Source organism: Heliconius melpomene, chromosome 19 (genome assembly GCF_056956725.1).
Source record: "Heliconius melpomene rosina isolate 202511_hmr_F chromosome 19, ASM5695672v1, whole genome shotgun sequence".
NCBI lineage: Eukaryota > Metazoa > Arthropoda > Insecta > Lepidoptera > Nymphalidae > Heliconius > Heliconius melpomene.
Genome location: NC_140407.1, coordinates 13,468,756 through 13,493,767, shown reverse-complemented (window position 1 = coordinate 13,493,767; position 25,012 = coordinate 13,468,756). Strand labels below are relative to the sequence as shown.

General features: G+C 32.7%; 2 protein-coding genes across 3 annotated transcripts in view; one reads left to right on the top strand and one right to left on the bottom strand.

Moving 5' to 3' along the window:
- Positions 1-472: 472 nt before the first annotated feature.
- Positions 473-6,614, top strand: LOC146528905 (uncharacterized). The gene is made up of 9 exons (XM_085203359.1): positions 473-780; positions 861-1,004; positions 1,810-1,962; positions 2,700-2,862; positions 3,324-3,559; positions 4,695-4,812; positions 5,097-5,290; positions 5,751-5,880; positions 6,219-6,614. The coding sequence occupies exons 1-9, from the start codon at positions 643-645 to the stop codon at positions 6,584-6,586; spliced, it is 1,644 nt and encodes a 547-aa protein (XP_085059485.1). The 5' UTR covers positions 473-642; the 3' UTR covers positions 6,587-6,614.
- Positions 6,615-7,469: 855 nt separating this feature from the next.
- ed (hemicentin protein echinoid) overlaps positions 7,470-25,012 on the bottom strand; it is a 30,806-nt gene continuing 13,263 nt past the window's right edge. The window contains exons 2-12 of one of the 2 annotated variants that reach the window (XM_085202532.1): positions 24,682-24,868; positions 23,456-23,716; positions 22,355-22,551; positions 15,886-17,085; positions 15,211-15,776; positions 14,720-14,914; positions 13,548-13,737; positions 12,761-13,138; positions 11,985-12,147; positions 11,150-11,361; positions 7,470-10,928 (exon numbers count right to left, since the gene is read on the bottom strand). In XM_085202532.1, the coding sequence (XP_085058658.1) occupies positions 10,765-10,928; positions 11,150-11,361; positions 11,985-12,147; positions 12,761-13,138; positions 13,548-13,737; positions 14,720-14,914; positions 15,211-15,776; positions 15,886-17,085; positions 22,355-22,551; positions 23,456-23,716; positions 24,682-24,868 (3,713 nt within the window). In that variant the 3' untranslated portion in view covers positions 7,470-10,764. Of the gene's footprint in view, positions 10,929-11,149; positions 11,362-11,984; positions 12,265-12,760; positions 13,139-13,547; positions 13,738-14,719; positions 14,915-15,210; positions 15,777-15,885; positions 17,086-22,354; positions 22,552-23,455; positions 23,717-24,681; positions 24,869-25,012 lie in introns of those variants that run through there. The other variant, XM_085202533.1, reaches the window with a different exon arrangement.

The following is a 25,012-nucleotide window of genomic DNA, read 5'->3' as shown; positions in this document are numbered from 1 at the left end:
AACAGCTCAATATTGAAACAAATTGTACTTTCACGGATACTAAAACAAATATTTCAAAAAAGCCACAAATGTTGAACTATTAATAGCAATGTTGCACGCACTAATATGTAACAAGAGTAGAGACTATAGACAATGTACTTACTGTATGTTTAAGTAACCTAATTCTACTTTTCTTAAAAAATGATATATTACTTTATTTATCTGAAACATATGCAATGATGATTTATTTACGTAAATTGATTATAAAAGTAGTTTAAGACTTAAGTTAACTAATGGGTTACAAATCTTTTTCTGTGTATGTACAAGTACTATATAAAATATATAATAAAATAAAAATTAAATTTTAAAAAAATCTATGAAACTGTTACTTATTGAATTATCTGGCGTTATATTCAACTATCCGCAACTGGCAACATTGCTGTACAATACTCACGCTTGTTTTCAATTTCAAGTCAAAATTTTGACGGTTCAGTTTTGACGTTTTAAACGAATACTTTAACATATTTATAGTTTTTTTACAAAATATAATACATTTCAATGGATGATATTGTGTTATTTAAATACTAATATTCGTTATTTACAGTATTATATAAATGTCCTGCCATGTCTTATAAATCTTATATATTTTAATATTTTGGTATCATGTCTAATTTATCGTCTGTAAGTGCGAAAAACCATACTAAGAAACAAAATAATAACCGTGACCGTGATAAAAACAAATCAATTACTTCCGAGTCTGGTGGCTCTAGTCAGTGTGAAACCCCGCCGCTAATAGAAAAGGTACTTTAACAAGATATAAAATATACCACAAAACATCAAACTTACTTACGTGTGGTATTTAATAAGTCAATTCTTTCTAGGATGGCCAGTCACAAGGTAAATTTGCAGGAATTGGTGCAGACTCAATACAATGTATGGCAGAACAAGTTGGTGTGGATATTAATTCAGAAGCTGCAAGTAATCTTGCAGAAGATATCAGCTACAAGCTGCGGCAAACTATTAGTGTGAGTAACTCCGTTGTATTTCATGTCCCACATGAAGTGTGTGATAGAAGCTAAAATTTGAAAATGCAATTTTCAAGCACAACATCAAATTCAAAATGATTTTACTATCTGCTGTCTTCAAAGTATGTTCTAGAAATCCTAATAATCTTAAATGACTATCTAACTCCATCTGTGGGAACTTCACAAGAGTCACCAAAAGCATTATATAAGTTTTCTCAAACCATGTATCAAAAAACAATTGTTTGTCTTAAATATAATATGCAGCTTAATATACTCTCTAGAAATATATATATTTTTTAATAAGTGCTCTGTGAGAAATAACAATGTTTTTTGAATCTCTTGTAAATTTCACATGAATTAAGGTATCAAAATGATTTGATGATAATTCTGGGTAAGCCAAAGATGTTTAATAAATTCTAGAGATATTGCAGTTAGACTTCTTGCACCTTTTTCATACAAATTAACCCCTTTTCACCCTGACTACTTCATTGATAAGTTCAAAATACTTGTTTACTTTAAAATTATGATTTTTAGGAATGTTTGTTTCCACCAACTTGTTGGTTATACTGTAGTAGCTTAAAGTGTTACGAGTATCACTTAAAGTGATACTAGTATCACAAGTATATACTTGTATCACTTTAAGTTACAACAGTATAAGAATATATCTGGTCTGGATGAAGTATTATTAACATCCTCAGGGCTTTTGTACTGTCCATCAAATGTCCGTGTCCATCATAGATTTCAATTGAAAGTTGACTCTCAAATGTGTATAGTTACATATAAACATATTTATTTACTATTACAGACAATTGCATTACATAGTGAGATGATGAAGAAATCATGTATAGACAGTTGGGATGTCAATTCGGCATTAATACTATCAGACACATGTCCCATACTTGGTGCAAGTACTCCACAATATGTGACATTTGGTGATGAAAAATTGTGTTGTGAAGTAGTAAGTACCCATTAATGCCTAATTTCAATATCATGACTATATAAACCATTATGGTACAGGAGCATAAATTTGCTACTGCAAGTGCGAAGGTTTTGAGTTCAAGTCCCATTTGGAACAATGAAATATTTAATATTTTCATTTCGTCACTTTGGTAATGAAGCAAAACGTCGCGTTGAGTTCCGACACTTAACACGGCAGGCCTCGGGAATTCAGCGGAAGGTGAGGAACAGAAGTGTCTTAATGGGAATGGCTTAACTAGGTTCCCAGGTTCCATCTGCCTACCCTGCCAGGATACAGTATGAAGTTAAAATAAAGTAAATTTATTAACATTTTTTTACTGTTATGTATGTATGAAAAATATAATTTATAATTATGTATTATAAATTTCAATTACACAAAACTTTTGCAACCATTTATTTACCTACCATATTATATTTATATTTTAATATTACGAGTTGTTATTCGGAGCCGTCGAGGCGCAGCAGCACAGCTTCTGACTCCAAACGTGACAGTTATGAGTCCGATTCCCAATCAGGGGAATTACATTTTTTCATTTCCTCCCTGGTTTACAGATTTTAAGACATTAGAAGACAAAGTGCGGCGTTGAGTTGGGCCACATACATAATATCTCGAAAAAAGGGCGCTGCTTGGGGAACAAAGTGTATTAACACTAGATTCCCCTACCTTGCTATATACAGGATACATTGTGAAACTAACTAAAAAAAATATATTTTCAGGAAGCTTTAGTAAATATACCGGAATACTCGATGACAACACAGAGTTGTGTGTTCTCAACACTGCCTACAGTATCTGTGGAATGGATAACTGACGATAAAAGTCTTAACAGTAGCAATAATATTAGTGTAAATTTACAAAACTATTATACAAAAATCGCAAGAGGTAAGAGTATATGAAAACATATGCTTCCAATTTATTTCGAAGATCTATTTAATTAGCGTTAGTTTTAGTTAAAATAAAAAATTGCGTGCAAAATTATTTTATAGGCTTAACTTATTATGCTTAAAATATAAACTAAACTATTTTGTTCACAAGTACCTACATTGTTATATTAATTAAAAAATATATAAAATATCCCCCTAGAGATAGAACCCAAAACCATTGCGCTTACAATCAGACAGTTCTTATATGCTCTATTGAACTTTTCTATATTTTTTTTGTGATATTCTTATTACATAGATAAAGACATTACAGACAAAACCTATAAAAATTTGAACGTAGCTTGAGTAGAACCCGCGCCTTTCGACTCAGTGGCTTGGATGGTATCTAAGAGAACTATTTTGAGTCCTACTATGTTCAATTTTTTTATACCCTTGCTGAATTGTTATTGAAATATTTTTTAGCAATATTAAATCTTAGGAAGAAACCTAAACAAATAGCTGTAGAGGACCTCACAACGAATACTAGAATAGGCCCAATATTTCCGAATCTCTTCAACTTAGCAGTTCTAGTGCTAAATGATGATAATTTAAATGCGTTGAATGTGCCTGCTAAGAAACCATTACAGTCCAATGTCTTAGATATGGTTGATGCATTATGTTCTAACCCATGTAGTTTGGACACAAATATACAACAACAAGTAAGTGATTGATTTTTGTTTCTTCTTTTCTTTTACTTGTATTATACAGCAACTCAGGCACAAAGATTCAACAGAGTGTCTTAACACTAGGTTAGTATTGCCCAGTGCCCAGATGCCGCTCAATAATTGCGGTATTGCGAGTTGAATGGCGGAACTCAACGCCGCGCTTTATACCAGAACGAGAAAATGATAATAATTTATTCCGCGAATCGTAATCAAATGCCACAGTAATTTAGGTCATATTTAAAATTAAACTGTTTTAGCAAATTATTCGACTTTATTTCAGTGTTATATTATTTCACTTTATAAACCGTGTTTCAGATTTCCAAAAATGTATAATACCTAACATATTTTTTTTCTATTGTCATATACACATACAGTGTGCAAGATTTAAGCTGAGCTTTATATTTTATTATAAAGGTAGAGCCGCAAAAACACTTTAAAAACTCTGTAGTCTTCATTTAAATGTGAATCAAAGTGTAAACAAAGAGTACAAAGTTTACCAAAATTTAATTTCACTTTTTTATTACTATTAACTTTTATAGCAAAGGGTTTCCCATGTATGTTTCTAACGGCTAGCTGTACTGTTATTATGTGGTATAAAAATGATAAAAACTAATTGCTAAAAAGAAGGTTGGAAGTAGTTCAATATTTAAAAAAGAACTATTTCTTAATAAATTTAAATAAATTGTATTTATATTTGTAATTTTAAATTCATTTCAATAAATTCATCAAGAAAAGTGTTCTGTCCACTATTTTTTTTTTCTTTTTTTTACTACTTTGTCTAATATAAAGAATTAAATATGTATCGCTGCTATTGTATATCAGTACAAGAAATTAAAGCTGGTTGTCAAAAAGTAGCAAGACTGGTTGCAAAGCTCAGCTTAGACCTTGCTGAGTACTCATAAATGTTATAAAACTCTATACAACTCTATGACAGGGACTTCAAGGCGTTTCATTACTTTTATTTTTTCCACTTCCTAAGGGCATCTAAATACATTTAAAAAATACAGTATAAATTAAATTTTATAAAATTTTGGAGAAAGCAATTTTTTATATCTTGAATACATTTAAAAAATAATATTTTTTATACAAATTATATATAATCCGATTTTTTCATATACATATATTTTAGTTTCAAAGGTTGTTCCCGGTAATGGTGTCAAATATATTAGGAAATGGATCGTTATCGGAAAAAATGGTCGCCATACTGACAAAAATTACTAGAACTTGGCCCTCTTTTATAGCAATAGGTAAGTAGGAAGTTTTTTTTGTGTGAAATAAAAAACTTATGAACAATGGCACATATGGCAAGGAAGTCACAGGGAATATAGTGTTAAATCACTTTGTTCCCCACTCTCTTCAAAATCTTGTGTGTTCAATTGCGGAACTCAAAACCGCGTTTCGTCTTGGGACCTGAGAAACGAAATTAAAATAAAGAATAATTCATTTCCCCAAGTGGGAATCGAACCCACAACCACTGCCCCTGCCCTTTTTTTTATCCTCACAATTTAAATCTTTTATTTCTTTTTATCAGGTAAAGGTATACTATTTGATTATTTATCACAAGGAACTAAGGAACGCTTAACATCCCCTATGATTAAATGCGTAATGGCTTTAGGAAGACGCGCCTTGGTCGAATGTTTAGGAGATCATCTGGAACATATAGACGAATGTATACATGCAAACAAACGGACACAAACACATTCTAATCTAAGAGAAACTATATTAGTGAGTATATATATTTTTTTATAATTTAAAATTCCTAGTGCTGTTTGAATTGCTTGTTAAAATTTTTTATTTTTATTTTTTAGTATATATATGTATGTATATGTTCCTTTTTTTGTTTTTTTCACATTGTATCCGACATATAGTAGGGTAGGCAAAGGAAACCTAGTCTTGAGGCACTTCATTTCCCACGCACCGCATGACTGAAAGTGGAACTCAGCACGGAGCTTTGTCTTATTACCCTCTGGTAATGACAATAATATTTATTCCTCCTAATGGTAATCAAACCCACAACCGTCGCGTATACTGCAGAGGCTGTCCTACTGCGCTACGACGACCTCTCTTTTTTATCTTCACGCTGTCTACCTAGAGCCTATAGGCAAAGGAAATTATACATTTCAGAGAACTATAAAATTTTCATTTATTTATTCAGTAAAATAATTTACTTTTTATTTATTTAAAGGAAGCATCCACGTGTCTCCTTCGATCAGAGCCGACGACGTTTCTAGAAGACTATGTGACGACCGACTACACGTTGTACGAAATGTTGGGTGACTCGATAATGCCTAGGCGGACCTTATTTCCTATTAAAGGTAAAATATCTTGTTATTATAGCAATCAAAATTACTGTTAATGCAAAGGTATATGTCCAATCCCCATTCTGAAAAATTCGACGATGCGTGGAGTAAACGGAGTGTCTTATCCCTCTGCTTTCCCAGCTAAATGCGGGATACAGCGTAAACTAAAAAAAACTAAAGCCATGTTCATATTCAGTACCTATTACTTTCTTCATTTGGGTAATAAGACAAATATAAAACTACATCATTTCTTCTATAAACACGAGAAACGTGAAATTTAACTAACGTCCCAGAGACAACGAACCTAATATTAAAAACAATGATAATGATATAATGATTTTATTTATTTTCAGAAACAATAGTTCAGAAAACTGAGAGTAACGAATATAAAGACGATGAGTTTCCACTTTTTCCTATCAAACCAGTACTGAGACGACCGAAAGTACGTCTTATACCACATATTAATAACAATAACAATATTCATAGAGAAGCTTTATTTGAGCCTACTAAAAGTAAAAAACCCATACATATAAGAATTAAAAACTGTCGGTCCATTGATTTGATGCGTAAATCAAATGTGAATAACCGAATACAGGTACGTGCGGGCAACAGAAACATAAACCGTGGTGTTGTAATAGCGAATGGAATTTTAAATAGATTTAAATATAAAAAAACAAACGAACACAACTCGTTTCCCATATTTGGAGCTTTAACTTTGTAACATAAGCAAAATATAATTTATTATTTTATTATTGTTTTTTCATTTCCTTTTGATGTTAGTACATAGTTATGCTAAATATATAAAAAGTTGGTAACGTGTGTGAGATTCATAAGTGGCGGAGATTAACACCGCACGTTGCCTTATTATCAGAACTAGGTAATGAAAATGATTATATCCCCAGAATCGAACCCACTTGGCTACACCACGTCCTGTAAAAATTTTAGGTGACGTACAATATTGCGCTGGTAATACACACAAAAGAACATAAATGTATTTAGACTTCTATTTCTTGTTGTCTACCGATTTTAAAAAAGAAGAGACTGTACTTTTTTTGTATGTAAAGTACATTCGACGAGTCGTTAGCGCACAAAGCAGGATATGCTGAGGAAATCTAATTTGAAGACACGCAGTTTCCCACTTGCGCCGAATTCTGGAGGCATTGAGTGTTGGAATTTAACACCACGCCCTCGACACCAGTATGAAAAAATGAAAATAGAATGAATAGAAAATTTCACCAGAATGAATAAATGAAAATTTAATTTACTCGAGCGCGCTCGCGCTAACAGGCACGCCCCTTTTGTGCCCCTGCGCCACGACTGGCTTCTTTTTCTATGCTTTAAAATAGTACTCAATAGTACTCGATTACCAATTTTTACTTTTAACTAAGCTTTAGATACGAAGACACTAGTGTTAGCGTTTGAAACACTATTTTCATTATAATTATTGCTTTGTATCAAGAAGCGCGAAACCGTGCGTCCTACTACGTGCAAATCACTATACTTTTTCTAAAAATATTTTTACCCTACTAAGGACACTGGTAGCTGTTAGATTTAGGAGGATGGGTCTTCTTCTTAACGATTAAATTACAGAAATAAAAGTCCAATTTGTAAATAGTTTCTTATTATTTATTAACATATCTATGATTTGAATGTGTAGAAAGAACGAGCACCTAATTAGTTAGCTTATGGGGCCAAGAAAATATAACACAGATAGATCTATCTAGTTATATACGAGTATATATATTTTTTTGCAATAGAGATCATTGAAGTTTGCAGGTTATCAATCGAGTGTTTTTTTTAAATATTTTGCGCATTAAATAACTGTTGCACTTCCCTCTTCACGTTTGTATACTTACGCATATTAATATAAATTAATAAGTATGTATACAATATATTGAAATATTCATATATATACGCGACTCATTTTATATTATTTTACATAAAAAAAATGTCGGGAATGTACAAAAAAATATGGCCAAGTAAAATTCTTAATTCTAAAATCTTAATAATAGGCTTAGTACTATTTATTACGTCTAATTAGAGCTTTTAAGTCGATGACTTACATTACATAACATTAATTTATTTACATTTTTTAAGAGTACCATACCTAGTAGTATAAAGTGATCATATTTTGAGAGCATTTTGGTAATATAATAGTATAAATGTCAATAAAGTAAAGAAGTGAAAGGAAGAAAAAAAGGTTGTAAGGATTTGTTTCTACAGTACCTCAACAATTTTTCGGACATCGAAAAAAGTTAGCAATTCACTTACAAACATAGGTATAACGTAACATTTGTAATTGTTACATTTGCATTTCACAGATAAAAAAAAAATATGAAGATAAAATGATATTAAAAATGTATAGCATATCAATACATCATGTCATTATTTTATATATCATTGTATAAGAACATTTTTTTATAATGATTATTTAATAGCTTATATTCGTAATATAATTAAGTAAAAATTATAATTAAAAATATTTCTAAGTTCATGGTCACAGTTAAATTTATAATTGAAAACATTATTTTGAAGAATTAAATGGTTGTCCCCATAAGTTTATGCCCTTAAATCGTTTCCTTACACAGGCGCCAACATTTATTAATTATTACATTTTAAACTGAGGCTCATTTTAGGCGGTTTGGTTGTCAAAAATGAAATAATAACACAATGTGATGTAAATATTAGTGAGATATCCATGAGTTCTGAGCATACATATCTGATAGAATAAATGTCAACACATTACAATATTATTATTATATAGAGCATAATATATATATTATTAAGATAATTTTCTTATAATTGTAAGTTAGTAACTTACATTTATACTTGTAATAAAATTATAACTGATCGGTGTATGTACATGGAAGATAAATCAGAAAAAATATTACTAGGAGTTTTTATTAGTGTAGTAGACCCCAAAACTGAATTTAAATCAGCTAAGTCGTTTCTATAATTAGCGTGAACAAACGCACAGACAAAAAAATCATTGTTTTGAGATCTATTACATTAACAAATGTCCCCAGTAATCGTTTTTCTGATTTATCTTCCACGTAAAGACACCGATCAGTTACGATTTTATTATAAGTATATATATATAGAATACGTATATCTATATAATCATTTCTCGTCAACCTACAATTATGAAATTGGTAGCGAATCCTCGGTGGGCGAGTGCAACGCGCTTTAGGCCGGTTTTTTCTTAAATACACTTAAATAAATATCAGTATAGTTCTAGCGGACAACGAAGCGCGGATGCCGCTAGTATATTATATATATAAAAATGGTATTCAAATATTTTAAAATGACTCTCGTCTCGGCTAAAATGTAGAAAGCTTGTGACACGATGATAAATTTTATTTAATTAATTCATACAATATAATTAAGTAAAAAAATAAAATTACTACATTAAAATTACAATTAATAGAGTAAAAAAAAAATAAATCAGCTTGCTCTTGTATCCCGGACACATCAGGGTAGGCAAAGGGAACCTAGTGTTAAGACTTAAGACACTCTATTCCCTTTTAATAAGGTATACTTAATATAGTTCATAGCTTAGAGTGTTAACCTGCTAACAGCCTTTTAAGGAAATTCTCCTGAGACAAAAATGTTATTAAAACAATATGTAATACATATTATTATCAGAAGGGTTTTACAATATTTAAAATTGATTTTTATTCTCTACTATATGAAATAAAATAAAAACTATTTTTTTTTTATTACTCTTTCAAATGATATAAATGGATAAAAACTGATTTAGCAGGTTTAAACTCTAAGCTAAGATAAGTTAAAAATAAATATGTATATAGTAAATTAGAAATTCATAGAATAAGTGACGTACTTTGAGTTTAATCGAAATATGAACTTGATAGGACTAAAGCAATTATACGAAAAGGAGATCATTGAAATTTTAAAATTAAGTACCAATTTTTATAAGGAAGCTCGAGAGCGAGAGAGGTGTTTTAGTTTAACCTAATGAAGGGGTACTTATTACTTTATGGCATTGAGTAAATAACAATTAGCCTTATTATAATTTTATACTATACTTGTAAGTCAGTCTCCTTCGTTTGTTGCAATATTAAGTCATTTCATTGTAAACGATGCCATTAAACTTAATTAATCAAATAAAAAATACAAAATAAGTGGCCAGCAAATCGTCAACCTTACACGTGCCAAGAAGTCGAGGGGTGGGCAGTGGCGGCGAAGCATAATGCAATACAATACATTCAATGAAATTATTAAACCTTTTATAAAATCCTATTTTAAAAGTAAATTTATTTTATTTAATAATATTATTTATAAAAAACAATGGAACGAAACAGAAGAACTTTGATTGGAATATAATTGTACAGTCATCACTTTTTCACATTTTACAAAATGAAAATAAAATGGATGTATGTCAAACAAAGATATTATTTATATAGTTATATGTATATCATAATTGTTTACTATATGCATGATGCTTTTTTATTATTTTGAGATATATTTCATAAATTAAACGAATATATGATTAATATATACTATTTTTGTAGTTATGATTTTACGTTGAGATATATAATGCCGCCCTAAAAAACTTAACTTCTCATTTTTATAATTAACGGGAAAAAAAATTATTGAGCTTATGAATATGCCACGTTCAAATTAAGTTTCATAATAGTTTGAATAAATAACTAGAAAATGAACCATTATGTTCCATTATGTTGGTTCCAATCACCATAATTCTCTTACCATAAAGGGTAAGAGCATGGTTAGGATCCTGGATGAAAAGCAAAATAAACATATTAAAAAGATGAATAAGAAGCCAATGCAGTTTTAATATGCTTATCCTGCAAAACCCTGTTTCATTATATTTAGAGTTATATTCATTTTAAAGATATTCATATCAAATAATGTAAGTATTCACACGATAATCTCCCGCAACACGCGTCGTCCGCGTGAGTTGGGCGTGGAATACCCGGACTCGAGGGATTCATCGTAACCCAGAGAGAGGTGCGGCGGCTTATCCTCGCCGCCTGCTTCCTCGAAGGCGTCCTGGAGCCCGCTAACTTCGTGATATGGAGATTCTGAAATAATATGCAACATGTTTATGAATATTCACTAATAAGATTTCAAGCGACAAAACATAAGTGAAATTTAAATTTGTGTTCTTTAAAAATACAATTCATTCGATTGATACTAGGCTCTCAGGTTCCCTTTAGAACAGCATGAAGTTAATAAATCAATCAACGTAACAATGGATTTCTACTGTGAATTCAAAGGTAAATATAAGAAAATAATAGCTCACCTATATGTTGATCCATACGCTTCTTCGGTTTGTGAACAGAAGCGTAGGAGTCCGAACAATAGTCTTGTCTGGAAGGGTTCTGAGAGTTCCGTAGCCCGTAGTCAGAGATGGCCGGGAGCACGGGGTGCGCGCCGTGCGAGCCGTGCTGGATTGGCGGGAACGGCGCGTAGTCGTCCATTGTGCCGTACCCGCCGTGGGGTATCAGGTCGTACCTGATAAGGGACATTCATTGATATTACACTCCGGAAAACGGTTTATAATGATTGTCAACACGGCACGAGTCGAACTTGGATATGTATAATCGTGTGCATAATATTCTATATACTAATGTTCGGCGTTACTTTGTGTCATGTATAGAATGTGGCTAATAAACGACACTTAGCGTTGCGCCTCACTGTTCTTTAATTTGTGTATTCTGGCTCATGAATTCATAAATCATGATCTTAATTGATAAAAACCAAAAATAGTTAGGATTTATTAAAAATCGTAAATAATCAATATTATATGCACAACCTGAACGGAATCATTAATAAGAATATGTAATAAATCAAAAACACGGAATGAAATTCTCTACAAAATAATAATAGTATCTCCTTGTATAAGAATTTAGAACATGTGTTCGCGATTATCCGAGCCACCAACCGACCATATTAAATACCTACTATTATGTAATCTAAGATAGATACACACATAACTTTATATTATTTTATAATTTTCTCTACGGTTTCTATTATCCGGTTTGTCGATTATCCGAATGCCTAACGACAACAATTAGAATGATCAATCTGTACATATAAATGCAATTTCTTATATACCATGAAAAATAGAGACTCACCCCATATTGCCTTGATGGTGATCCATCATTTGGTGAGTGGGGATACCAGGTGGGTTGTTGTTAGCCACTGCCAGCTTCATGTGCCACATGGAGTCGTGCGAGTTGACGCTGCCGCCGTTATTGCTATTCGCGTAACTGTTCTCGGAGTAGCCCATGTTCGCCCCTGTCGTACGGGAATTCAATTTAACAACACTTTTACGAGCTAAAGATTTAGAATGGAAAACAATGTTTACAGTATTTGATACAGAATTACCGTCTATGATGTCACTACTGGCTAGTCCTTCGAGCGTGCATGAGAACAAATTTTACATAATTAATCGATTTGTTTTTCTATTTTTTTTGTTTTATTTTATATTATTTTTAAATATATTTGGAAATTAGGTATATAATTTATATTCAATTTTGCTTAAAGATTACATAAGCCGTTTACTTCGATTTCAAGGAATTTAAAAGTTATATCTTGAATAAAACATGGTTTATTATAAGATACCAATTTAACGTATTATTTTCAATATTTTTTTCAACTGTATAAAAAAAACATTGTCCCTATACGAAATAAGGGCATGGTGAGTTACATTTGCATTATACAACTAAAGAATATAATAATAAGCAAACAATATTATTACTAAAACTATCATCGACATAATTTGCTTCTACAAACTAATAGGCAGTGTAAATACTTGGAAATAGATAACTATTTTAGTGTAAATATTCAGCTATTTTAATACAGGAACTACAGAGAATAAAAAAATATACGTAAAAAAAACTGTACTTACAATCTGAATTTGTCATATTCTGTGCGGCGAGGGGCGGCACGTGACGAGCGATATGATATCCGTAGCCACCCTGTGTTTCATATACAGCACTTTTAGAGTCTTCCTTCGTTAGAGGTATGTCCATGGAATTTTCTAGAGCCTTGTTTTCCAACCCTGAGCAGGAATAATATGGCGGTGGCGCTAGACTTGGAGGAGATCGCATTTGAGATTTGATAGAATCCCTCCTTTTGCATTTTCTCTTTGCGTTACGTTTGCACGCCATATAGGCTACTAGGGCGGCGATGCACGCTAATAACAACCCCGCCCCGGCCACCGATGCAAATATAGTATACGTTCTTAATGTTTCGCTTGCAGATGCGCTTGCATACGATGTACCGACTGAAAATAAATTATATTATATTATAGCAACTCGAGAAGTATATGTAAATTGTCAAGTTCCATAGTTATTTTTTGTGTGTATATATAAATATATGGTCAGATTTTATACATGTTGGGCCAGTGATTTAGTTTACATTTGTTAATATCGCATTAAGGAACCAAACCTGAGTTCAATTCTTATTATATATTAGCGACCCGAAAACTGCATTCAAATCGGTTAAGCCATTTCAGAGGTTAGCGTGAACAAACGCACAGACAAACCAAAAGAAACAGACTAAAAAATAATAGATTTTCCGAAAAAAAAATAAGTTTTCTTATGTACAGATTTTACACAACAACAAAAATTATTGATAACTTTTACAAAAATAATCATAACTATTTGGTCTTTTATATTTTCAGCATGACTCACTTTGAGCGTCAACGTATTCGCTGCAGACGTCTTGATTATTGTGTAAGCACAGTTTGACTCGTAGTTGTGGATAGGACGCTTCACGGTTGTAGTCGGAGGCCCCCGCGCGCCCCTGTCTGGGGGCCTCGAGCTTGGTCGATTGAGTGTTGGAGGATACGCCGGATAGACGTAACGGCATCGTTTCTATAACCTGTAAATATTGATTGCAAATTATATGAACAAATATTTTTTAATGTGTTATTCTCTGGAGAAAGACATGTACGTTTTTTAGAAAACCTATAATATTTGATTTTGAGGCCGTCGTGGCGCAAGGGCCCAAGTGTGTAACTGTAAAGCGACGGTTGTGGATTCGATCCCCTCCTGAGGGAATGAATTATTATTATTTTTCGCTTGTTCGATTTGGGACCAAAGCAAAAGCCCGGCATTGGGTTCGGCCACTCAACACGCCATGCCCCAAAAAATTCAGCGAAAAACGACTTTTTTTATATAATTTTAACGTAGCGAGAGTTAAACTCGCGCATCCAGGCGGTTTTCGAGATGCTCGGGTTTAAATATCGCTACGTAATTATTTCCTTTTATATTTTTATAAAAATAATACAGTCAATAAAGGAAATATTGAATTTGTATAACCTCTAAATAATATTAAAAACAGAAATAAGGTAATAATATGTAGACATATTAAAAGTTGTGCACACGAATGTGACTTTGAGACATGACAAGTGACATTTTTGCTTTGTTTACCAATATGGCATTAAAAACTAGTTAGTGCAAGGCTCGTCTTAAATATGTTTTAAGGATCGTCTTTGGAAATATAAATATACTGTGCGCGTACAAAATATTTTTTTTAGTTATATCCCTCACATGTAGGATAGGCATTGGGAACCTGGGAACCTGGGAACCTACTGTAAAGACAATCTGTTTCCGTTTTTCACTTTCCGCCAAATTAATAAGGCATTGCATGTTGAGGGGCGGAACTCAACGCCGCATAACATAATAACATACATTCATCTCTAAATAAGTAGAAACCAAGAAAAGGAGTAACTAATCGATTAATATTTTGTTGTCCTGATATAATAAAGTATATATTATATGTTAAATTATACTGCGTAATATAGATTATTATAATTTTTTAATATAGATGTTACAATTTAATAATTACAAACGCGGCTTACCTGCCAGTCATTTGTCCCTGTTGATCTCTCTATGACTCCAACAAGAGGTAAACAAGTCGCTTCAACATTAAAACTAATAGTAACTTCAGCGGGATCAAAGGTCACTTCATTGGGGGGAACTATTTCGTGGACCTTTGTTGTGATGGATATTTCATTTGAGTAATTACTTTGGCCTTTCGTGTTTACTGCTTTCACCTGAAATAACGCAATACTTGTTTAAAATACTATAATAGATATTGATATAGACATGACCTTAAAAGAATATATAGCGTTTACCTTGAATGCATATGTCACCTGCTGGTAGCATTAACGAAAAAACAAACATTAAATAGCTGTGTGAAATTACTTTGTGAATACTATAATACTTCTACATAGTGATGGTGATAAAAAATAGTTTTCAATTATAGGGTTTTTTACTAAAATTTCTTAAAACACTTTTTAGTCTAACCGCTATTCATATGAAGATGATGATAGACAATATTTGAACTTACTTTGAAATAATATGAGTTATGTTGCTCAAGCCCGGTTACGTTGCACGGGTTAGAGCGACCACAATCATATTCTTTCCAGTCGAAGTCTTCAGGGTGCTTGACGTCGCAATGGGTTCCGCTTGCAGGACTCTTTATTCGGCGTATCCATACAAAGTACTTAGTACTGGATAATCCACCATTAAAACCCGCCTCCCATTTCAATGTCACATACTTAGCGTCGACTTTTTGACTTGCTAAATTCTTAGGCGGCTCCGGTGCACCTTTTGGCTGCAGACGTATTTGAGGACGAATACTTCCAAGCGAGTTCTTCACTGTGCATGAGTAATCACCATAGTCCTGAGATTTAATGTTTCTTATTACTAACACACTTAAGTATGAATCGTTTTCATCTGTCGTTGTTATGATCTCGTAGTGACCGTCTGACGACATCTGCAGCGGTGCAGGATTGTTGCCGTAAAACCATTGGAATTCTGGCTTCGGGTAAGCTTGTACGCGACATGATATTTCTGCATTTTCCATCAAGTCGTAAGCCACTTTATTTTGTTGTCGAATCGATATCGGTTCATCTGTAAAACAACAGCGTAGTTAATTATAAGACAAAATACAAGAAACGAAATAAAAATGTTAAACATTACAAACATATTTTTTATATAAATGATTCCATATACGACTTACGTTCGATACGCAGCTGCATGGATGAGTCAACTTTTTTGACTTCGTTCTCAAAAGAACATCCATATAAGCCTCTATCACCAGGTAGCAAGTCGTCTAATTCCGGCCTCGCCTTCCCGCGAAATCTTAGAACACTATGTATATTATAAACAGCATTCCTACTTTCGTTAATTTCCGTTTTAACTTCATATAAATTCGCATCGGGTCGTATTTCAGCGTTGTCTTTATACCATTTCACATTTGGCAAAGGTTTGCCTAATGCGACGCAAGTTAGGGAAAAGTTTCTTTCACCACTTTTTTTGATCATGTGAGGCTGCAATTTAGACTGAAACCGAGGTGGCTGATATACTTCTAGATTGACCGTAGCGAGTTCACTGTGGCCTAGTTCATTCGTGGCCTGACAATGATAAACCCCCTCGCTACCGAGATGTGCACTGGGAATAGTGTACTTATTGCCTGTAGCGAGAACATTCGGTTTCACATCACCTGCTTCAATTTCTCTAAACCAGCGGAACTGAGGAGCAGGCCAACCTGGAGACTTGGCACTACAAGTCAAAGTTACAGCGGTCCCCTCTTGCGCTATAGGGCGATCGGGGCTTATATAAGCATGACCAGGTTTATGTCTCACAAGTACGGCGACAGACGCAGTTCCCACTTTTTCCATCTTGTTTCCTCCCACGCTAGAAGCTATGACGTTGACAGCGCGACAAACATAGGTCCCCGCCATATCTGCATTAACTCTGGTTAATAATAAAGTATTTCCTTTCTGTCTAAAATCATTTCGACCCTCCATAGTCCATTCGATAGAAATCGGTTCAGGATTCGAGGACACTTCACACCGAATTTCTACAGTTCCACCCTCTTCGGCTTCGTAAGTTTTGGAATCAACGGTTACGCTTGGTGGAAATAAAACATCTAAGTAGATTTCATTCTCGCCTTGGTGTCCTAGTCCGTTGTCAGCGCTACATATATATTTACCAGCATCTTGTATAGTAACTCCTTGAATCTTATGGATGAATGAGTTTGAAATTAATTTTCCATCTTTCGTCCATCTCACTCCGGTAACTTTAGGTTTGGCGTCCACTTTACATTCCATGTTCGCGGTTCCATCAATTTCAACTCGGAATGTGTCTACTGGACAAACTTCCATACGCGACTCAGTCCGAAATGTAGACAAAGGACAAATTTCGACCCGAGGGAAATCTGTAAAAAATCATTTAATTTATGAATGACAACTTATCTACACAAAAAATATTAGTACTGCGCGTAGAAGGATAAGGTAGAGAAACCAGTGTCAAAACACTATAGAGATATTCCTTGAGATGTCCGTGTTGAGTGACAGTACTCAACGTCACGCAGTTAATCTAATGTAGGAATTTACGCAATAAAAGCTCTTAAATACTTGCTATAATAACTATAAATCGTAACTTGAATGTATCTACCTACTAGAAAAATAGTTGTGTTCTACATTCAGTTTGATAATTAAATTAATAACGACTTCCGTAGAAACTAGATGACGAGTGAGAAATTTCTCAATGTAACCAATAAAATATTATTTGAATCGTATATTTGTATAATATTGTAATTTCTATATGAAATATTATTATTAAGTACGTATATGTACGTTTTTTTTTAAATATTCTCTTGATTGCACTATGCTTGTTTAAAGAAAATACGACGCAGTAATAAATTCAAAAGTTATAAGTATTAGTAAACAATAAATTATGTAAAAATTATAAGTAAAATAGTTAAATATACAAATCTATAAATACATAATATATAGTAGTCAAAACAAAATAAGGGCCACTACGTTTTTTTTTTTTACTAGTATATAATTATATTAAGTTCGTCTTAAGCGTTGACAAGTCCTATTCGTGTATACTACCAGCAAAATATCTATTGCCGCTATATTTGCAACTACACTAAAAAAATAACATCAAATTACATGAGTCTCTATCCGTTAATAACCCATTAAAAATACAGTTCATGTATGATGATGATGATGTTTACCTATCAACTTTATACTAGCCTGCTACAGAGGAAACGGACGTTCTGGTTTTCTCTTTACTAGCTAAACCTACTGTTTATAGTACGAGTCCGAATTAAACCCGGCAGTTCTCTTCTTGCCTCATGCAAGCATGCTCATATAGGTCACCTAATTACAAATATTACCGGCATCTGGCAGTTATTACACGTGAATGTACAGGAAGCACTGAATTGCATGAGATAAATATTTTCACTAACACTATTATGAAACTTCTATGGCAAATCTCAACGAATGATATAAACATTAACGTTATACGCCGCATCGTAGTTTATATAGGCGTATTTTTGTTTCGAAAGATTTTGGATTAGGTGTGAACGTACAGACGTTCTCCGTGGACAGCTTGATAGCCATCTATAGCTTGAGAATCATGAAGAAATGTGGAGTAATTCTACCATTCTAGTTTAAATTGTTTTTCATGAGTCAAAATATTTATTTGACAAAATCGAGGGTATTTTAGAAATGGATTAGATAAATAAATTAAATTCTTATTTAGGTTTTCGAAATGTTATGTTATGTTATGTTTAGAATAATAATAATATTCACTATTGTACACCCATAAAAATGTAAAAGTAAAAAATGGGAAAATATACAAGAGGCAATCTTATCGCTAAAACAACGATCTTTTCCGAGTAAAAGGGTTGGAGGTGTGAACAACTATGCGTTTATTCTTTTATAAAGTTCCTTAACTTCACAAATCTTAACTTCAGAGGTTACAAATTTGGCAATCGTAATTTAAGAAAAATACTGCAGTTGTATTTTTCTCTTCATTTAGTAAATTATAAGCAAGAAATATGTAGATGTTCGGTAAGTATTTAAAAAATTCCATCGTTTAATAACGGTTTTTGTGTTATCTCACGCAAATCGTTTCTCGTGTGTAAATGAACTTCAAATTCAATATATTAAGTTATAAGGTTCATTTTCAAATATTAGATTACGTTCAATATTTCTATAACTCAAATATTAATATAATATATTATATTGTTCGGGGAAAAGTGGGAAACGAAAATGTTTTGAATGGGAACAGAGTGTCTCAACACTAGACTCCCAGATATCCTAACCTACTATACTACGTGAAGCGTAATAAATATATCTATAAGCAAAGGATTTTTACAATGTAAGAAATATTTTTATGCTCTCTTGAAAACCGCCCAAAAGTAGGGTTTGTAAGGTTTAACCCTCTATAATTAAACTAAAAAAAAACAACCCAAACTTAAGTCTACAACGAGAACGACGCTTTCTACCCATTTAAAAGATTTCATTTTCGTTGCAAATGCTACAAGCACTGAGGTTTGTTTATCAATACTAAGATTTTTTTATATGTATAATAGTAGTATATATTCTTAAAAGCAATAATCGTACCCATTAGATAACAGACGATGCGATCAAATGTTAAATAATGATTTGCCTTAGAAATACTGTAGACGAAAACATAGTTTGCATTCATTTAAACTTAAACAACAACGGGATTGAAGAGAGCATACAACGGAAATGTATAAAAATAACGATAAGGAAACGATTACTATAAAGAAAATACATTAACCATATAAATTATTAAAGAATGGTCTAACCGTATATAATTAACTGCAACAGTTTCCGTATTTACTTTATTGTCATAAAATAAACGACTACCTACTTTCGTTTCACATATCTATTTTGTTGTTTGTACCTAACGGTACCTCTTTATATTATTTTTAGATTTAAAAAGATGATATAAGATGTAACCTTGTGTAAACACTATTAATATTTTTTTCTTTCCAATGTAATTGCATCGGTAGCTTCACCAATAGCTATAATTTTTCAAGTCATTTCGGTCGAGTTGCACCTGCCGTGGTGCGAGTGCGAGCTCGCAAGAGTACCGTAAATCGACGCGACGCTCGAAGTTGTCGTCCTCCATATTTACTTATATATAAACATTATTTTACAATTGGTTGTTGTTCGTTGTCTATATACTTGCAAAACACGATGAATGTACGTACATAACGTATTCTAAGTGATATCTCCTAGTTAGGAAAGAAAAATACTTTTATTTAGAAAACCTACAAAAAAATTAAGGTAACGAGATTTGAACCTGCGTTTGGACGGTTGGACGGTTTCCAAGAGGCAGTGATTTACAGATTTTTTTTTTATTTTCTTAATAATGTATGATGAACTTAAATTTATTTGGTAAGATCTCGAATTTAATTTTTTTTATTAAATATTCGTTTGTACGTCTTAAATAACTTCAGAAATACGTATAATATATTTATTACATATTATTTAGGTAATTATTTTAACAGCTTAAATGGATTCTCCATGATACTGTTTAGGTTGGTGGCTTTGAAATAATGTGTGTTAAGCAAAATCGAAAACACATTCAAGAACAAGCTGTATGTATCTAAAATGATTATAGAAAGTTATCTTCGATGTAGTTTCATACGTTACTTATAGTTCACACGTTAGCTAGAGTATAGCTAGGAGTAGGTACAACCCAACAAAAATTCAAAACTCGTTAAAATAATGCTTTGGACTCATGATAATCATCCTTTATAATAATGATGCGCTGATATTTTTTTGTTTTTAAGTATATACATTTTAGATACCTACACGAATTTTCAAGGCGTGTTGAGTGGCGGAACTCAACGCCGCGCTCTACACGTACAGTGTACAATTTCTAGACTTTACATATGAATGTGCAAAGTACATTCAAAAAGTTACAAAGACTTGCATTTCTTGAAGTTTGTTGACTTTCATGAAGGAAGCTTTTTGCGGAATATTTGCTTTCCTCGCAGCAAATGGAGCACAAACAAAACTCCTCATTTCCTTACATGCGGGATACGGCCCAGACTACGGACTATCCTAATTTGTCATTCTAGTCACCTGAAAGTTGTCACGCAATCTCTCACTCTAAATTTTTATATGGTATAGTTAAATAATTTTGAATGTATGGTTCTTTCAATTTTTCTTCTTTTTTTTTCATTAAATAAAATAAGCCGCTAAATTGCTAATAACTGGGTAAAAATCTAAGCCATTAATTTATAGGACTTCAAAGTGGAGAAGAAACGCATCATTTCAAGCAATAGTGGCAGTAGTACCTACTGTAATAGTTGTATGAGAAACAGTATGTTCACCTATAACAATACCAATAATTAAAAGATATTGATAACAGTTCCATCTAACCACAACGAAAGCAATATAAAAGAGTTTTATGATGATTATTTCAAATTTCTATTTATGATGATTATTTCAAAGATCCAAAAGATTTCATGACCTACAGAAGAACTAAAATTGATCTAATTGCTTTGAATCGTGTCATTTTTAAGTGGTAACCTTAGATTATTCGATATACTCGTAAAAATCAGTGTGAAATATTTAGGTATTTCAAACGTACAAGTTATATAAAATAATAAAAAAATAGTTTTAAATATAAGTACATTACTACTATAGTACTAACAACATTTAAAATTGAAAACACCTTTGACGCTATATTAGTATGTACATATATTTAAATAAGGAATTAATTTGTATGGGTGTGGGCGCCATCTGTTCATCTTACTTCACGGCCGCGCTTATTTATCAAACCAGAGTGAGCTAACTAGATCAGCAACTTAAAAGGAATACTTAAGTTAATGCCAGTCGAGGCACGGGCCACTGTAAACGCGACCAGTTGTGGGTTCGATCCCCGCTCGAGGAAATTAAATATTTAATATTTTCATGTTTATGCGTCGTTGAGTTCCGCCACTCAACAAGCAATGCCTCCAGAATTCGACGGAATGTAGGGAACGGGGTGTGTTAACACTAGACTCCCTCTGCCTACCTTACTGTGAGCGGGATACAGCGTGAAGCGGGTATATAATTATCTACAATACTTATCTTTCATGATAGGTAGATAATTATATACATTCTTTACCTAAGTTGGGTAACGGAGTGTCTTAACTACGGATTAGTCACATTTTAAGATTTCTAAGACCTTACTAGAAATAATAAAATTATATTAATGGATTACTCATAGATTTTACACGATATTCAGATATTACAAATTAAACCTCTGATGATTATTTCACAATAATTTCATAATTATTTCAAAATTTCCACTCAATACTAATATATGTATGTATTCTCGGAAAGTTACACATCACAGGTCCCTTCTCTTTTCGACAGTTTTTGGCTTACACGTGTTCGATGACGTCGTCGAACCGCGCTTTCTCCTTATACAAATACACCGTATGTCAAATCTAAATAGCCCTCTTATTTTATAAATTTCAATAAGACTATATAGATATAATATTTTATTTTTCATAAAATATTAATAAAAACTAATCTAAACATTTCACGACTTACCTAAAGGCAAGATTATAATAATAGCTATTTATATGCATATGCATATGTTTAGCTGCTACTTGGTTCAGCATATTACATTAACAATCGGCATATAATATGTATACTTACAATTTACGCTCAATTCTACGGTCGCCTCTAACTGCTGTCCCTCACGCATGGCGCGGTTACGTACCACGCAGCGGAATGTGGCGCCGTCGTCGTCGCGGCGGGGCTCCAGTGTCAGTAAGGCCACTGTGGGCTCCGCGCGTGTCTTACCAGCTATGATTTCAGCCTCCAATGCCTGTATCGATCCATCTCGGTACCACCTGGTCAATAAAATCAATATATTAACATATAAACAACAACAGTGTTATTAAATCTTTTTACGTCTACTATCATTATAAGTTTCTTGTTTAGATTTACACCGTACCTACCCCGCACATAATACGCAAGGTAGGCAAAGGCAACCTGGGAACCTAGTGTTAAGACAGTCCGTTTCTATTAAGACACTACCGTTTCCCACTCTTCGCTGAATTCTGGAGGCACGCTTTGCCTCGTTACCGGAGCGAGGAAATGAAAATATTAAATATTTTAGTTTGATGGTGAAACAGAAAATATATGTGGTAGCATTAAATATCAGATAACAACATAAAACTTTATTCTTAACCAGCAAGACCCTATTCATACATATTATGCCAGATCTTGTTATTGTTTCTTTTACAATTATTTTAACCTAGCATTAACTTTTACCTTTTAACTATATTCAAGATAAAAAAAAACATACGAACTTTTCTCTTTGCAAGTTTTAAATAAATAATTAGTCTCACAGTAAGTAATATGAAGCAAGAGCGCCTTTAACATTCTTCGTACATATACATTTATGACGATTACGGTTTAAAATATTCTGCTTTACAGAATACGTCGAATTAATATTGTTGACGCATCACTTTTTGAGAATTCTATGTATCTAATAATTAATTCTGTATATCTATTTACAGTAATAAATGCTATAAAATGAATGAACCAAATAGGTTGAACTGAACGCACTAATCTCAGTAACTACTGATTCGAATAGTTTTTTGTATTGGACAGTTAATTTATCGACGCAGGCGCAGGCAAAGCCACCTATAAGAGTGTTATAAAAAAAAAAATCTATAACATTTCCATATAATGTCTTTCCATTTATCTTTTTGTTTTTTTTTTTATATATAAAGTATTAAATTCAATTACTTTATAGTTGGATTTGGAGATCCACCGGAGCTAGAGCACGTTAAATTTAATGGCCAGCCCTCTTGCGCCTGAGCGTGCGGCCCAGACTTCAGCACGGGCGGCTGAGGCTGAATGAGGACCACTAAATTGTAGCCTTGAGAATGAAGAGTGCGTCCTGATCCACCAGCTTTGACCCGGCACTCAAACCGCCCGTTGTCCCTCTCATATGTCACATTTGACACTATCAGATCAAAACGGCCCTCTGATGGAGCATAGCTGATTCTGTAAAATAAAAAATATATGAAAAATTGCAATTATTTTAATACTAAAGGACCGTTGGCGCGTATTATAATAATACGCGTTGCCATAGCAACGTGCCAAATTTCATACTACTCCGTCCGCGCAATTTGCTTAAAAAGGGGTCAAAAGTTTTTGCGTAGTACATATTAATAAATTAAATTTTATGTTCATTTTAGTATTGGGTGAGCATAGTTGTTGTATAAAAATATTTTAATAAATCAAAATAAGAAGGTATAACAGTATTAGCTGTCTATACTAAAATATTAGAAGTTGAGAATAATTAAAAGTAATTTATGTTCATTAAGCGCTAAAGACATAAAAAATATAAAAAAAATATTGTCAATTAAAAATATGCAAATATATTTTTTGAAGGTACATCTGTTACCAGGAGCTCGTAATGCTAAAAGGTGATAATTTTGGTAGACATAAAAAAGATCTGGATAACGGAAAGAATTCATTGATTAGAAAAAAATACTTGTCATAGGAATGTTAAATTAGCTTCTTTCATGACATGCTAGTTTTGTCATTGTTTTGTTAGTAGTTAGGTACTTGGAGTCGAATTTCGTCATATAAAAGTGTTTTTTTGTAATATATGTTAACTTTTGATATATAAATACATGACATAGTATGAATCGTTTTCTGATAATGTGTATTCTATTTTCCCCACTAGTAAGAGAAAGTAAAGAAACGAAGAGATCTTACACTAAGTTATCTCAGTATCCGCGATATAATGCGGGAGATACTTATCCAAAGATACTTATATAAGATGATATAAGTTCTATATTAGTAAAGTTATATGTATAATATAATGCTGCATAATAACTATGATAAAAATACAAAAATAAAATGCAATATATTTAATAATATTTTAAAATTTCCGTCTAGCTAGCTTAGATATTTTTTATAGTTGAATTCTCTGTTCTCCGAGTGTAATTGGGTCTACTTACTGGTAATTAGTCTCTAAAGGAATGTTGCCAATGGCAACGTTGTCGTGTCCGCTAACCGTACTGCGCACCCAATAGTACGTGAGCGACTCGCCGACGACCGGCTCCAGCGAGAACCGGCACTGCATCGTCACGTCGTCCCCTTCTCTGGCGTCGTGCTGCTCATCGCTGCAGTAGGCGTACCTAAACACTGCAACACAAATAATTATAGTTATTAAATGTTCATATACAGATAATGATGATAACTATTGCAATTAGTTAACAAAAAACTATTAAAATTAGATCAAAATTTTTATTAAAAAAATATTTTGTAAGACTAAGATTTATTCATTAT